This window comes from Gigantopelta aegis, unplaced genomic scaffold (genome assembly GCF_016097555.1).
Source record: "Gigantopelta aegis isolate Gae_Host unplaced genomic scaffold, Gae_host_genome ctg2620_pilon_pilon:::debris, whole genome shotgun sequence".
NCBI classification, from domain to species: Eukaryota; Metazoa; Mollusca; class Gastropoda; order Neomphalida; family Peltospiridae; genus Gigantopelta; species Gigantopelta aegis.
Genome location: NW_024532973.1, coordinates 40,705 through 57,860, shown reverse-complemented (window position 1 = coordinate 57,860; position 17,156 = coordinate 40,705). Strand labels below are relative to the sequence as shown.

The window sequence follows — 17,156 nt, the reverse complement described above, 5'->3', positions numbered from 1 at the left end:
CAGTTCAGTTTCTATTGTTGTCACAATAGTATCTCTCAATGGATATGAAAAATAAAACAAAAGTTATAATTTCCTATTATTCCAGACTTAAATGGAATAGATATAAGTTTATAAACAATGTCCAAAAAATCAACAACTTTGAATGTATGCATGATTGTACTGTAAAGGATCATTATATCTAGAGACTTTAATTATGACATGAATAAATGTAGCAAAAATTCAGTTCTGTTTCTGTGTCATTATATGGCAGTCCCAATATAATGATAGTTAATTGTTACATTTAGCTGAATTTAATGCTTAATAATGGAAGATGTATTGGTTGAATTGTTTTAAAAGGTGTGTATTATATTCTGATAGTAAGAGTTGAATTAATGTTGATATTTCATTCTCACCCTAAGTATTTAGTTAGAGTCAGTCTGATGTATTTACTTATTATTTTGCTGCAATTTTAAGCTTTCAACTAAGAAACCATTAGAATTAATGACTGAATATAGTCATGTAATAAGTCATACTGTTAATCCTGTATTTTTTATTGCAAATATGATCTTTTTTAATTTGTAGGCTGGAATATGTCAGAAAAAATGACCAGGTCTATTATTTTTTTTTTTATTCTTGCTATCATGTGTCCAACACATGCACAATGTAAGTAAATATGGTTATAATGACATTCCATATGGAGTAGGTCACATAGCATTCATGATAGGAGAATTAAAACATTGCCGTGAATCTAATTTTTAAAGTCACATGAACGCAGTGTAGATATAGATTATAATATAATGCTAATCATGTTTTCACTCCTCAAAAAAAGAAAATTTTAGTTCATACAGGCAATCTATATTCACTCTTATATTTTATTTCTATAGCACCAAGTCCTTCTCCATCTCCTGTGTCTCCTGGTAAAGAACTAAAAACAACAATTGAATGTTCTTATCTTTGTTTTCTGTGCAGGTTGTACTGATGGAGGTATACGTCTAGTTGGAGGAACAGATGAAAATGAGGGAAGAGTTGAAGTGTGTGTGCAAGGAACATGGGGTACTGTATGTGATGATTTATGGGGATATCCTGATGCTCAAGTTGCTTGTAAACAACTAGGTCTCCCTTACACTGGTATATTTATACTTACTATTAGTACTATCATATATAATTCCTTTAATATAGGTGCTGTGGCATATGGCAGTGCTCACTTTGGTCAAGGCACTGGTCCTATTTTACTAGACAATGTTCAATGTACAGGTGATGAAGACTCTCTATTCAACTGTACTTATCTATCAAACCATAACTGTATTCATTTTGAGGATGCTGGTGTGATGTGTCAGAGTGCTAGTTGTAACAGCACTGATGTTCGTTTAGTTAATGGTCTTGTAGAGAGTGAAGGTAGAGTGGAAGTATGTCTAAATGGTGTCTGGGGAACTGTATGTGATGATTTCTGGAATACTAATGATGCCATAGTTGTCTGCAGACAACTAGGATATCCAACTACTAGTGAGTTAAGACTAATATAAAAAAAGTAATATAATTATTAGTGACTAGTTATTTTATATTAAATATTGACATATTTAATCTTATTGTATAGATTCCACATCAATTGGTAATGCATATTTTGGACCTGGTACTGGTGCTATTAACATGGACAATGTCTTCTGTAGTGGAACAGAGAATGCATTAACTGATTGTAGTTACAGTGCCACACATAACTGTGTCCATCGAGAAGATGCTAGTGTTGTATGTATTCAAAGACCAGGTAAGCGTTCACTACTTAAAAGTGATAATATTACATTGATATGTTACCATAGTGAACTGCAGTGAAGGTGAACTTCGGCTTATTGGAGGTCAAAACTACACTGAAGGACGAGTAGAGATCTGTTTGAATGGGAATTGGGGTACAGTTTGTGATGATCTGTGGGGAAATCAAGATGCTCAAGTTGTTTGTAGACAACTTGGATTACCTGTACAAGGTTAATTTATATCAATAAATCATCATCATTAAAGTGTTGTAATTTAATAGGAGCTGTTGCTCACAGTAGTGCAACATTTGGTCAAGGTATTGGTGAGATCTACTTGGACAACGTACAGTGTACAGGATCCGAATCCAGTTTGTTAGCCTGTAGTTATGTCTCCATTGATAACTGTGGTCATTCTGAGGATGCTGGTGTCCAATGTAATGGACCAGGAAGTAAGAGAGTGTATTGTACTGAAAGATATATTAATATTACTTTGAATAGCTGAGTGTACACATGGTGATGTCAAACTAGTTGGTGGTAATGTGGCAACGGAGGGTAGAGTAGAAGTCTGTATTGATGGTTACTGGGGCACTGTATGTGATGATTTCTGGACATTTGAAGATGCTCAGGTTGTCTGCAGTCAACTAGGTTTCCCTTCAAGTGGTAAATATATTAAATGTTTTAATTTTCATTAGAAAATATATGTAACTAGGAGCTCAAGCATTGTCACTAAGTTTCTTTGGTGTTGGTAGTGGTCCTATTAATATGGATGATGTACAATGTATTGGTAATGAAACTAGCCTAGTGAACTGCACCTACAATCCCAATCACAACTGTATTCATTTTGAGGATGCCTCAGTTCGTTGTGCTGCTGCAGAATGCAATGAGACCGATGTACGTCTTGTTGGTGGAAGTAATGAAACAGAAGGTCGTGTTGAAGTATGTCTTGGAGGAAGATGGGGAACAGTCTGTGATGATTTGTGGGGAGTGTCTGAAGCACGTGTTGTCTGTCGACAACTAGGATATGATTGGGAAGGTATGTGTCTTTAAAATGTGATATAAAATATTCTGTCTTTGTTTTTAGGTGCTGTTGCTTATTCATTTGCTTTCTATGGTCAAGGTAGTGGACCCATAGTAATGGACAATCTACAATGTGGTGGTAGTGAATCTGCCTTAACTGATTGTCCTTATGATCCTGATACAAGTGACTGTACTCATTTTGAAGATGCTGGAGTCATGTGTGCACCTAGTCAATGTAATTAACAAGATTTAATAACACAAGTTTTATATGTTCTGATTTCTTGTAGCACAATGTACTCATGGAGATGTACGTCTAGTTGGAGGAACAAATGATAACGAGGGACGTGTTGAAGTGTGTGTACTAGGAACATGGGGTACTGTATGTGATGACTTGTGGAATATCTATGATGCCCAAGTTGTGTGCAACCAATTAGGAATTGATGGAGGTAACTAAATTTACTTCATTTAAAACAGAAAGTACTGCAATTTTAAACATTACAGCTGCTATTGCTCGCACTAATGCTTACTTTGGACAAGGCACTGGACTCATTAACATGGACAACGTCCAATGTACTGGAAATGAAGATTACCTCATTAACTGTACCTACATTTCTGATCACAACTGCGGTCATTTTGAAGATGCTGGTGTGACATGTGGAGTTACTCCTCAATGTAATAACAGTGACATTCGTCTAGTTGGTGGAAATAATGAAATGGAAGGACGAGTTGAAGTTTGTGTTGGAGGCACTTGGGGTACAGTGTGTGATGATTTCTGGGGATATCCTGATGCTCAAGTTGCTTGTAAACAACTAGGTCTCCCTTACACTGGTATATTTATACTTACTATTAGTACTATCATATATAATTCCTTTAATACAGGTGCTGTGGCATATGGCAGTGCTTATTTTGGTCAAGGCACTGGTCCTATTTTACTAGACAATGTCCAATGTACAGGTGATGAAGACTCTCTATTCAACTGTACTTATCTGTCATCTCATAACTGTATTCATTTTGAGGATGCTGGTGTGATGTGTCAGAGTGCTAGTTGTAACAGCACTGATGTTCGTTTAGTTAATGGTCTTGTAGAGAGTGAAGGTAGAGTGGAAGTATGTCTAAATGGTGTCTGGGGAACTGTATGTGATGATTTCTGGAATACTAATGATGCCATAGTTGTCTGCAGACAACTAGGATATCCAACTACTAGTGAGTTAAGACTAATATAAAAAAAAAAATCTAATCATTATTGACTAGTTATTTTATATTAAAAAATGATATATTTTAATCTTATTGCAAAGATTCCACATCAATTGGTAATGCATATTTTGGACCTGGTACTGGTGCTATTAACATGGACAATGTCTTCTGTAGTGGAACAGAGAATGCATTAACTGATTGTAGTTACAGTGCCACACATAACTGTGTCCATCGAGAAGATGCTAGTGTTGTATGTATACAAAGACCAGGTAAGTATTCATTAGTTACAAGTGATAATATTACATTGATATGTTACCATAGTGAACTGCAGTGAAGGTGAACTTCGACTTATTGGAGGTCAAAACTATACTGAAGGACGAGTAGAGATCTGTTTGAATGGGAATTGGGGTACAGTTTGTGATGATCTGTGGGGAAATCAAGATGCTCAAGTTGTTTGTAGACAACTTGGATTACCTGTACAAGGTTAATTTATATCAATAAATCATCATCATTAAAGTGTTGTAATTTAATAGGAGCTGTTGCTCACAGTAGTGCAACTTTTGGTCAAGGTATTGGTGAGATCTACTTGGACAACGTACAGTGTACAGGATCCGAATCCAGTTTGTTAGCCTGTAGTTATGTCTCCATTGATAACTGTGGTCATTCTGAGGATGCTGGTGTCCAATGTAATGGACCAGGAAGTAAGAGAGTGTATTCTACTGAAAGATATATTAATATTACTTTGAATAGCTGAGTGTACACATGGTGATGTCAAACTAGTTGGTGGTAATGTGGCAACGGAGGGTAGAGTAGAAGTCTGTATTGATGGTTACTGGGGCACTGTATGTGATGATTTCTGGACATTTGAAGATGCTCAAGTTGTCTGTAATCAACTAGGTTTCCATTCAGGTGGTAAATATATTTTCTTGTTTTAATTTTCATTAGAATATGTACTTAAATCAGGAGCTCAAGCGTTATCACTGAGTTTTTTTGGTGTTGGTAGTGGTCCTATTAATATGGATGATGTACAATGTATTGGTAATGAAACTAGCCTAGTGAACTGCACCTACAATCCCAATCACAACTGTATTCATTTTGAGGATGCCTCAGTTCGTTGTGCTGCTGCAGAATGCAACGAGACCGATGTACGTCTTGTTGGTGGAAGTAATGAAACAGAAGGTCGTGTTGAAGTATGTCTTGGAGGAAGATGGGGAACAGTCTGTGATGATTTGTGGGGAGTGTCTGAAGCACGTGTTGTCTGTCGACAACTAGGATATGATTGGGAAGGTATGTGTCTTTAAAATGTGATATAAAGTATTCTGTCTTTGTTTTTAGGTGCTGTTGCTTATTCATCAGCTTTCTATGGTCAAGGTAGTGGACCAATAAACATGGATGATCTACGATGTGGTGGTAGTGAGTTTGCCTTAACTGACTGTCCATATGATTCTGATACAAGTGACTGTACTCATTTTGAAGATGCTGGAGTCATGTGTGCACCTAGTCAATGTAATTAACAAGATTTAATAACACAAGTTTTATATGTTCTGATTTCTTTAGCACAATGTACTCATGGAGATGTACGTCTAGTTGGAGGAACAAATGATAACGAGGGACGTGTTGAAGTGTGTGTATTAGGAACCTGGGGTACTGTATGTGATGACTTGTGGAATATCTATGATGCCCAAGTTGTGTGCAACCAATTAGGAATTGATGGAGGTAACTAAATTTACTACATTTAAAACAGAAAATATTGCAATTTTAAACATTACAGCTGCTATTGCTCGCACTAATGCTTACTTTGGACAAGGCACTGGACTCATTAACATGGACAACGTCCAATGTACTGGAAATGAAGATTACCTCATTAACTGTACCTACATTTCTGATCACAACTGCGGTCATTTGAAGATGCTGGTGTGACATGTGGAGTTGCCCTCAATGTAATAACAGTGACATCCGTCTAGTTGGTGGAAATAATGAAATGGAAGGACGAGTTGAAGTTTGTGTTGGAGGGACTTGGGGTACAGTGTGTGATGATTTCTGGGGATATCCTGATGCTCAAGTTGCTTGTAAACAACTAGGTCTCCCTTACACTGGTATATTTATACTTACTATTAGTGCTATCATATATAATTCCTTTAATACAGGTGCTGTAGCATATGGCAGTGCTTATTTTGGTCAAGGCACTGGTCCTATTTTACTAGACAATGTCCAATGTACAGGAGATGAAGACTCTCTATTCAACTGTACTTATCTATCAAACCATAACTGTATTCATTTTGAGGATGCTGGTGTGATGTGTCAGAGTGCTAGTTGTAACAGCACTGATGTTCGTTTAGTTAATGGTCTTGTAGAGAGTGAAGGTAGAGTGGAAGTATGTCTAAATGGTGTCTGGGGAACTGTATGTGACGATTTCTGGAATACTAATGATGCCATAGTTGTCTGCAGACAACTAGGATATCCAACTACTAGTGAGTTAAGACTAATATAAAAAACAGAAATCTAATCATTATTGACTAGTTATTTTATATTAAATATTGACATATTTTAATCTTATTGTATAGATTCCACATCAATTGGTAATGCATATTTTGGACCTGGTACTGGTGCTATTAACATGGACAATGTCTTCTGTAGTGGAACAGAGAATGCATTAACTGATTGTAGTTACAGTGCCACACATAACTGTGTCCATCGAGAAGATGCTAGTGTTGTATGTATTCAAAGACCAGGTAAGTATTCACTAGTTACAAGTGATAATATTACATTGATATGTTACCATAGTGAACTGCAGTGAAGGTGAACTTCGACTTATTGGAGGTCAAAACTATACTGAAGGACGAGTAGAGATCTGTTTGAATGGGAATTGGGGTACAGTTTGTGATGATCTGTGGGGAAATCAAGATGCTCAAGTTGTTTGTAGACAACTTGGATTACCTGTACAAGGTTAATTTATATCAATAAATCATCATCATTAAAGTGTTGTAATTTAATAGGAGCTGTTGCTCACAGTAGTGCAACTTTTGGTCAAGGTATTGGTGAGATCTACTTGGACAATGTACAGTGTACAGGATCCGAATCCAGTTTGTTAGCCTGTAGTTATGTCTCCATTGATAACTGTGGTCATTCTGAGGATGCTGGTGTCCAATGTAATGGACCAGGAAGTAAGAGAGTGTATTCTACTGAAAGATATATTAATATTACTTTGAATAGCTGAGTGTACACATGGTGATGTCAAACTAGTTGGTGGTAATGTGGTAATGGAGGGTAGAGTAGAAGTCTGTATTGATGGTTACTGGGGCACTGTGTGTGATGATTCATGGACATTTGAAGATGCTCAAGTTGTCTGTAATCAACTAGGTTTTGCATCAGGAGGTAAATTGTTTTCTTGATATCTTACATATATGTACTTACAATCAGGAGCTCAAGCGTTATCACTGAGCTATTTTGGTGTTGGTAGTGGTCCTATTAATATGGATGATGTACAATGTATTGGTAATGAAACTAGCCTAGTGAACTGTGTCTACAATCCCAATCACAACTGTATTCATTTTGAGGATGCCTCAGTTCGTTGTGCTGCTGCAGAATGCAACGAGACTGATGTACGTCTTGTTGGTGGAAGTAATGAAACAGAAGGTCGTGTTGAAGTATGTCTTGGAGGAAGATGGGGAACAGTCTGTGATGATTTGTGGGGAGTGTCTGAAGCACGTGTTGTCTGTCGACAACTAGGATATGATTGGGAAGGTATGTGTCTTTAAAATGAAGAGATAAAGTATTCTTTCTTTGTTTTTAGGTGCTGTTGCTTATTCATCAGCTTTCTATGGTCAAGGTAGTGGACCAATAAACATGGATGATCTTCGATGTGTTGGTATGAGTTGGCCTTAACTGATTGCCCATATGATTCAAATACAAATGATTGTAGTCATTTTGAAGATGCTGGAGTCATGTGTGCACCTAGTCTATGTAATTAACAAGATTTAATAACACAAGTTTTATATGTTCTGATTTCTTTTAGCACAATGTACTCATGGAGATGTACGTCTAGTTGGAGGAACAAATGATAACGAGGGACGTGTTGAAGTGTGTGTATTAGGAACATGGGGTACTGTATGTGATGACTTGTGGAATATCTATGATGCCCAAGTTGTGTGCAACCAATTAGGAATTGATGGAGGTAACTAAATTTACTACATTTAAAACAGAAAATATTGCAATTTTAAACATTACAGCTGCTATTGCTCGCACTAATGCTTACTTTGGACAAGGCACTGGACTCATTAACATGGACAACGTCCAATGTAACGGAAATGAAGATTACCTCATTAACGTACCTACATTTCTGATCACAACTGCGGTCATTTGAAGATGCTGGTGTGACATGTGGAGTTACTCCTCAATGTAATAACAGTGACATCCGTCTAGTTGGTGGAAATAATGAAATGGAAGGACGAGTTGAAGTTTGTGTTGGAGGAACTTGGGGTACAGTGTGTGATGATTTATGGGGATATCCTGATGCTCAAGTTGCTTGTAAACAACTAGGTCTCCCTTACACTGGTATATTTATACTTACTATTAGTGTCATCATATATAATTCCTTTAATACAGGTGCTGTGGCATATGGCAGTGCTCACTTTGGTCAAGGCACTGGTCCTATTTTACTAGACAATGTCCAATGTACAGGTGATGAAGACTCTCTATTCAACTGTACTTATCTATCAAATCATAACTGTATTCATTTTGAGGATGCTGGTGTGATGTGTCAGAGTGCTAGTTGTAACAGCACTGATGTTCGTTTAGTTAATGGTCTTGTAGAGAGTGAAGGTAGAGTGGAAGTATGTCTAAATGGTGTCTGGGGAACTGTATGTGATGATTTCTGGAATACTAATGATGCCATAGTTGTCTGCAGACAACTAGGATATCCAACTACTAGTGAGTTAAGACTAATATAGAAAACAGTAATATAATTATTAGTGACTAGTTATTTTATATTAAATATTGACATATTTTATCTTATTGTATAGATTCCACATCAATTGGTAATGCATATTTTGGACCTGGTACTGGTGCTATTAACATGGACAATGTCTTCTGTAGTGGAACAGAGAATGCATTAACTGATTGTAGTTACAGTGCCACACATAACTGTGTCCATCGAGAAGATGCTAGTGTTGTATGTATTCAAAGACCAGGTAAGTATTCACTAGTTACAAGTGATAATATTACATTGATATGTTACCATAGTGAACTGCAGTGAAGGTGAACTTCGACTTATTGGAGGTCAAAACTACACTGAAGGACGAGTAGAGATCTGTTTGAATGGGAATTGGGGTACAGTTTGTGATGATCTGTGGGGAAATCAAGATGCTCAAGTTGTTTGTAGACAACTTGGATTACCTGTACAAGGTTAATTTATATCAATAAATCATCATCATTAAAGTGTTGTAATTTAATAGGAGCTGTTGCTCACAGTAGTGCAACTTTTGGTCAAGGTATTGGTGAGATCTACTTGGACAATGTACAGTGTACAGGATCCGAATCCAGTTTGTTAGCCTGTAGTTATGTCTCCATTGATAACTGTGGTCATTCTGAGGATGCTGGTGTCCAATGTAATGGACCAGGAAGTAAGAGAGTGTATTCTACTGAAAGATATATTAATATTACTTTGAATAGCTGAGTGTACACATGGTGATGTCAAACTAGTTGGTGGTAATGTGGTAACGGAGGGTAGAGTAGAAGTCTGTATTGATGGTTACTGGGGCACTGTGTGTGATGATTCATGGACATTTGAAGATGCTCAGGTTGTCTGTAGTCAACTAGGTTTCCATCAAGTGGTAAATATATTAAATTAATTTTCATTAGAAAATATATGTAACTAGGAGCTCAAGCATTGTCACTAAGTTTTTTTTGTGTTGGTAGTGGTCCTATTAATATGGATGATGTACAATGTATTGGTAATGAAACTAGCCTAGTGAACTGTGTCTACAATCCCAATCACAACTGTATTCATTTTGAGGATGCCTCAGTTCGTTGTGCTGCTGCAGAATGCAATGAGACCGATGTACGTCTTGTTGGTGGAAGTAATGAAACAGAAGGTCGTGTTGAAGTATGTCTTGGAGGAAGATGGGGAACAGTCTGTGATGATTTGTGGGGAGTATCTGAAGCACGTGTTGTCTGTCGACAACTAGGATATGATTGGGAAGGTATGTGTCTTTAAAATGTGAAATAAAGTATTCTGTCTTTGTTTTTAGGTGCTGTTGCTTATTCATTTGCTTTCTATGGTCAAGGTAGTGGACCAATAAACATGGACAATCTACAATGTGGTGGTAGTGAGTTGGCCTTAACAGACTGTCCCATATGATCCAAATACAAGTGACTGTAGTCATTTTGAAGATGCTGGAGTCATGTGTGCACCTAGTCTATGTAATTAACAAGATTTAATAACACAAGTTTTATATGTTCTGATATCTTTTAGCACAATGTACTCATGGAGATGTACGTCTAGTTGGAGGAACAAATGATAACGAGGGACGTGTTGAAGTGTGTGTATTAGGAACCTGGGGTACTGTATGTGATGACTTGTGGAATATCTATGATGCCCAAGTTGTGTGCAACCAATTAGGAATTGATGGAGGTAACTAAATTTACTACATTTAAAACAGAAAATATTGCAATTTTAAACATTACAGCTGCTATTGCTCGCACTAATGCTTACTTTGGACAAGGCACTGGACTCATTAACATGGACAACGTCCAATGTACTGGAAATGAAGATTATCTCATTAACTGTACCTACATTTCTGATCACAACTGCGGTCATTTTGAAGATGCTGGTGTGACATGTGGAGTTACTCCTCAATGTAATAACAGTGACATCCGTCTAGTTGGTGGAAATAATGAAATGGAAGGACGAGTTGAAGTTTGTGTTGGAGGGACTTGGGGTACAGTGTGTGATGATTTCTGGGGATATCCTGATGCTCAAGTTGCTTGTAAACAACTAGGTCTCCCTTACACTGGTATATTTATACTTACTATTAGTGTCATCACATATTATAATTCCTTTAATACAGGTGCTGTGGCATATGGCAGTGCTTATTTTGGTCAAGGCACTGGTCCTATTTTACTAGACAATGTTCAATGTACAGGTGATGAAGACTCTCTATTCAACTGTACTTACCTGTCATATCATAACTGTATTCATTTTGAGGATGCTGGTGTGATGTGTCAGAGTGCTAGTTGTAACAGCACTGATGTTCGTTTAGTTAATGGTCTTGTAGAGAGTGAAGGTAGAGTGGAAGTATGTCTAAATGGTGTCTGGGGAACTGTATGTGACGATTTCTGGAATACTAATGATGCCATAGTTGTCTGCAGACAACTAGGATATCCAACTACTAGTGAGTTAAGACTAATATAGAAAACAGAAATCTAATCATTATTGACTAGTTATTTTATATTAAATAATGATATATTTTAATCTTATTGTATAGATTCCACATCAATTGGTAATGCATATTTTGGACCTGGTACTGGTGCTATTAACATGGACAATGTCTTCTGTAGTGGAACAGAGAATGCATTAACTGATTGTAGTTACAGTGCCACACATAACTGTGTCCATCGAGAAGATGCTAGTGTTGTATGTATTCAAAGACCAGGTAAGTATTCACTAGTTACAAGTGATAATATTACATTGATATGTTACCATAGTGAACTGCAGTGAAGGTGAACTTCGACTTATTGGAGGTCAAAACTACACTGAAGGACGAGTAGAGATCTGTTTGAATGGGAATTGGGGTACAGTTTGTGATGATCTGTGGGGAAATCAAGATGCTCAAGTTGTTTGTAGACAACTTGGATTACCTGTACAAGGTTAATTTATATCAATAAATCATCATCATTAAAGTGTTGTAATTTAATAGGAGCTGTTGCTCACAGTAGTGCAACGTTTGGTCAAGGTATTGGTGAGATCTACTTGGACAATGTACAGTGTACAGGATCCGAATCCAGTTTGTTAGCCTGTAGTTATGTCTCCATTGATAACTGTGGTCATTCTGAGGATGCTGGTGTCCAATGTAATGGACCAGGAAGTAAGAGAGTGTATTCTACTGAAAGATATATTAATATTACTTTGAATAGCTGAGTGTACACATGGTGATGTCAAACTAGTTGGTGGTAATGTGGTAACGGAGGGTAGAGTAGAAGTCTGTATTGATGGTTACTGGGGCACTGTATGTGATGATTTCTGGACATTTGAAGATGCTCAGGTTGTCTGCAGTCAACTAGGTTTCCCTTCAAGTGGTAAATATATTAAATTGTTTTAATTTTCATTAGAAAATATATGTAACTAGGAGCTCAAGCATTGTCACTAAGTTTCTTTGGTGTTGGTAGTGGTCCTATTAATATGGATGATGTACAATGTATTGGTAATGAAACTAGCCTAGTGAACTGTGTCTACAATCCCAATCACAACTGTATTCATTTTGAGGATGCCTCAGTTCGTTGTGCTGCTGCAGAATGCAATGAGACCGATGTACGTCTTGTTGGTGGAAGTAATGAAACAGAAGGTCGTGTTGAAGTATGTCTTGGAGGAAGATGGGGAACAGTTTGTGATGATTTGTGGGGAGTTTCTGAAGCACGTGTTGTCTGTCGACAACTAGGATATGATTGGGAAGGTATGTGTTATTAAAATGTGATATAAAATATTCTGTCTTTGTTTTTAGGTGCTGTTGCTTATTCATTTGCTTTCTATGGTCAAGGTAGTGGACCCATAGTAATGGACAATCTACAATGTGGTGGTAGTGAGTCTGCCTTAACAGACTGTCCTTATGATCCTGATACAAGTGACTGTACTCATTTTGAAGATGCTGGAGTCATGTCATTAACTACTTCCATGATGTTAGTCCTGTTTCAACCACTACAGTGTCTCCATCAAAACTACATCCATGATGTCTACCTCTGTCTTAATTAGTACAGTGTCAAATCATCCACTCCATTAACTTCCTTCCATGATGTCTAGTCTGTTTCAACCACTACAGGGTCTCCATCACTACTCCATGATGTCTAGCTCTGTCTTAATGAGTACAGTGTCAACATCCACTCCATTAACTACTTCCCATGAGTCTAGTCCTGTTTCAACCATACCAGTGTCTCCATCAACTACATCCATGAGGTCTACCTCTGTCTTAATGAGTACAGTGTCAACATCCACTCCATAACTACTTCCATGATGTCTAGTCTGTTTCAACCACACTACAGTTGTCTCCATCAACTACATCCATGATGTCTACCTCTGTCTAAATGAGTGACAGTGTCAAACATCCACTCCATTAACTACTTCCATGATGTGTCTAGTCCCTGTTTCAACCACTACAGTGTCTCCATCAACTACATCCATGATGTCTACCTCTGTCTTAATGAGTACAGCGTCAACACCTACTCCATCAACAACTTCCATATTTCTAGTTCTGTATCTGTTACTAGTATATGATGCCATCCTCATAATCGTGTCACTGTCTCAACTGTATCTCCTATCCTAGTCCAACAGCAGGTATACAAATTGAACAGCACGCGTGTACTTTATGATTGCCACATTCTCTTAATAACAGTCCCAGGACCTGTACAAAAAATTTGAAGTTATCCCTATCATAATACACTCCGTACATGTCTCATGGAAACCCACAAAATAGCACTTTTGTAACACAATACTCGCTGATAGTGCAAAGATGGGATTAAACAAGGAACTTCACAAATTTTCACATTCTGGCAACCAACAACAATTGATTCAAGGTGGTCAATGCACTAGGTAAGTAAAAAAGAACTTCCATCCTTACTTGCACTGATTTCTGATTTTAGAGCCTCATACTCCATATACAGTCACAATTCGTGCGGTAAGTGATAGTGGCCCAAGGCCAGCCACTCAATAAAACTTTCTTCACGTCAGAAAAACCGTAAGTTATTCATCTTCTGTACAAAGCAGAAAATATATTATAAAAACCTACATGAAATAAGTCCAATCCATATTTCATAAAATAACATAATACACATACAATTTGATCAATATCTATCTTGTTTTATAGTCTTTTTTTTTTTTTTTTTTTTTTTTGTATTACAGTAGCTCCTAGAAATCTAGCAAGTAGTTCGTATCAAAGTACAACTCTCAATGTATCATGGACCCCATTGACTATTGTTGAGGCACAAGGAATTATCCTGTATATCAGTTAGTTTATCTTCCTGTGGATAGTCACTAGTCGGGATTACAAATCAATGCACTGCTAATGCTTCCTATATCCTTATTGGAGTGTTTACAAGTTGGGGAACAATATGGAGTGACGTATGCTGCCGTTACTAAAGTTGGAGTTGGTAAAATCAGCGATTTTGTTTATGAAGATGGTGAGTGCCATTGTATTCTATTAGTAAATGTTGTTCTTTTTTTGTAGATATATTGTGAATCCAAGTAGTCAAAAAGGCAATGCTGCAGGCTTGCTGGAGGTGTGATTTTTTTATTGCAGTAGTGAACCAATCATATTAGTTATTGTTATTGTGGTGATCTTTGTTGTGAGAAGAACATATCGTGAAGAAAATATTACCTAGAAACTGCATATGATCGACAAGAGTAAGTGAAAATACTTTTAAATAAATAACATTATATTTCTCTGTAGCCGTGAGCTGTAACATACACAAACAAGATGCATTCTAGTGCTACATGGTACATTCAGGTATACTGAAGAAGAAGGAAACGAAAATGAAGAGGGCATGGGAAACAAATTAATCAGGAGTCTGTTATGTCTGAAAAGTGCATTAGAAAAGGTGAGTTATGAAGCAACCAATTAACAATTAATATATCTGTTTGAATATCAGATGAGAGAAGCAGAGGCTCAAGATAATCCAATTAATATTAACCCATATGTGACAGTTACTCCCAAGGTATTGGTAAATGGGCTGAATTCTGTCCCTGGAGAGGCCATCCTGGTGATTTATGAACTTATTAAACGACAAAGATGAAAAAAAACTTGGTAAGATTAATTAAGCTCTTTTAATTTATTTTTCATATTGCTTTTTCTTTGTAGAGACAATCTGACACATTTGATTTGTAACTTCTAAAAGAAACATGTACCTAGCTGTTATACACATAACTATATTGCTTTTATATACTTTGTGATAGTATTTTTAATGATAGTATGTGCTATATAAGTGTAGACTGTTAATGTGCTCTTTTACTATATAAAAACTACTACATATATGTGGTTAACAAAAATTTATCTTAATTGGATTTTAGCTGTTTAATGACAAGATATAAAAGTCGAAATTTTATAAAAGCTTAATTTGACAAAATGAGATGTGTCTTAAAAATTATATTATACATGTGAATATGATGTAAACATCTACATGCCAAGGTTTTAAAAAAGTGTTAGAAGAAATAAAAATGATATTACTGTACTGAAGGGCAAGTATGTATTCCTCTAAGCAACAATCAAAGGTAAGATTATTTTGTCCTGAAAGAGTTTGGTATGATATTCTTTTCTAACCACTGCACCAATAAATGTTTATAAATAATAATTATACTTAAAATAATATTACTATAGAAAATATAATATATAAGTTGCAGGCAGCAAAAGTGTATAATATTAATATACATATAGTTTTTATCTACAGTCTTTAAGGTAGGGTTGATAGTGTGCTGTTTGTTCTTAACGCATGTTAATGTAGACTTGACCTTCATCAGCCTGTATTAAAGTAAAAAATAGAATAATAATGCAAAAGAATTTTGAGATCTTTTTACCTGACCAACTGGCTTTGTCATCAATGTCTTCAGATATCATTTAGAGCTCTTGAAACTAAGTCATCATCATGAACAGTACTTCACTATGTGCGGACTAATATTGTCTTCGTTACCTCTGGAGAAGGACATACGAATTGGAAAAGCCCATTATATCTTTTTACTATTTACAAAGAGATGCTCATTAGTATTAGTTTAATTTCGGATTTTTAGTTTTAGCTTGGAGACAATAAAGATAGTACTTGGCCTGAGCTGTTAATTTCAATGCATAATCTATAATAGCTAACTTCCCTGCATTTCCAGCTGGTATTTTCTTAGTATACGACGAACAAACCACATACAATAAAGACGAGGACAATAATCATAACACCAACACGACCAATAGCACCAATCGCAAACCCAATCCAATAACCAAACAAAGCACTACTACGTCAGTACACAGCCAGTACCAGCAATACCAGTGCTGATGCTGCTACCTGATAGAGCAGCAGCATTGCTTCTACCTGATACTACTAGTAGTAACACCGTTGTTTCACAACTTCTTCATCAAACTAGTGGCTCCTTTAACAGTACAAGAAGATCAACAGTAAGTGGTCAACACCAACAATACTGATAGTGGAGTGTCGTGGTAGAATTCAGACCGCAATCTTGTATGTAACAAGGATGGTGGCGGCCATTGTGGATTTCCCAGAGCAAAGAGCTGAGCTCTGAAGGGTCACTTGATCAAACTCATTTGGGATTACATTGAAACGTGCATTAGCAAGTGGTTGTTTTGTATTTAACAGCCACCACACGAGTGTGTCACCTTGAAAACACAATAGTATTATATAATGTCAGATATTTTAGCATCAGAAGAATCAGGACTACATATAAAGGAGTATTACATATTTTTTGTATTATTCTAAATATATTACCTTACTGTCCAAGTTCCACACTCTTGACCACTACAGAAGACCAAGTTTAATTGGAAAATGCAGTGCTGGAGCCTAAACAAACACAACAATTTGAGGACAAATTTCTGTTATAAGAACTTACTGTTACAATGGACAGGTGGAGAAGTTGGATAGGACAGATCCTTTAATGTTAGAAGCAAAAACTGTCACAGAGTACGCCATAGAGGGCACAAAGGATGTTGTGTTGTGATAAATGAAGAAGATCTGCAGAAAACGGTTAACAGATTTTGGATATGTGTAAAAGTTTTCCCACGAAAATATCGCTGTTCTGCGTTTAACATATAGTGTGTCAGCCTCAACGCGCAGCAGTGTATAACTTTGAGCATCGACACCACGGTGCTTCACTCATTGTCAGCGTTTTTTTCAATTAATATAAATAGTGTAGTCATCCTACACGTCTAGCCCAAACAGTTACAGGTGTATTAGGAGATGTTATGCCATAAACAGTTGATATTATCAGTAATTGATACTTTTCTTAGTTCAGCGGTAAAGAAT

General features: G+C 36.6%; 2 protein-coding genes across 2 annotated transcripts; both read left to right on the top strand.

The window, feature by feature from the left end:
- Positions 1-620: 620 nt before the first annotated feature.
- Positions 621-5,855, top strand: LOC121391546 (deleted in malignant brain tumors 1 protein-like). The gene is made up of 10 exons (XM_041523136.1): positions 621-642; positions 949-1,482; positions 1,574-1,741; positions 2,006-2,173; positions 2,806-2,976; positions 3,243-3,542; positions 4,037-4,204; positions 4,469-4,636; positions 5,271-5,441; positions 5,707-5,855. Exons 1-10 carry the CDS (start codon positions 621-623, stop codon positions 5,853-5,855), a joined length of 2,019 nt encoding a protein of 672 aa, XP_041379070.1.
- Position 5,856: 1 nt separating this feature from the next.
- LOC121391545 (deleted in malignant brain tumors 1 protein-like) lies at positions 5,857-16,851 on the top strand. Its single transcript, XM_041523134.1, has 19 exons — positions 5,857-6,004; positions 6,500-6,667; positions 6,720-6,881; positions 7,521-7,679; positions 7,951-8,109; positions 8,541-8,756; positions 9,177-9,338; positions 9,392-9,556; positions 9,977-10,135; positions 10,408-10,566; positions 10,622-11,326; positions 11,420-11,587; positions 11,640-11,801; positions 11,852-12,019; positions 12,446-12,604; positions 12,653-12,827; positions 14,369-14,420; positions 14,790-14,855; positions 16,759-16,851. Exons 1-19 carry the CDS (start codon positions 5,857-5,859, stop codon positions 16,849-16,851), a joined length of 3,405 nt encoding a protein of 1,134 aa, XP_041379068.1.
- Positions 16,852-17,156: the final 305 nt, after the last annotated feature.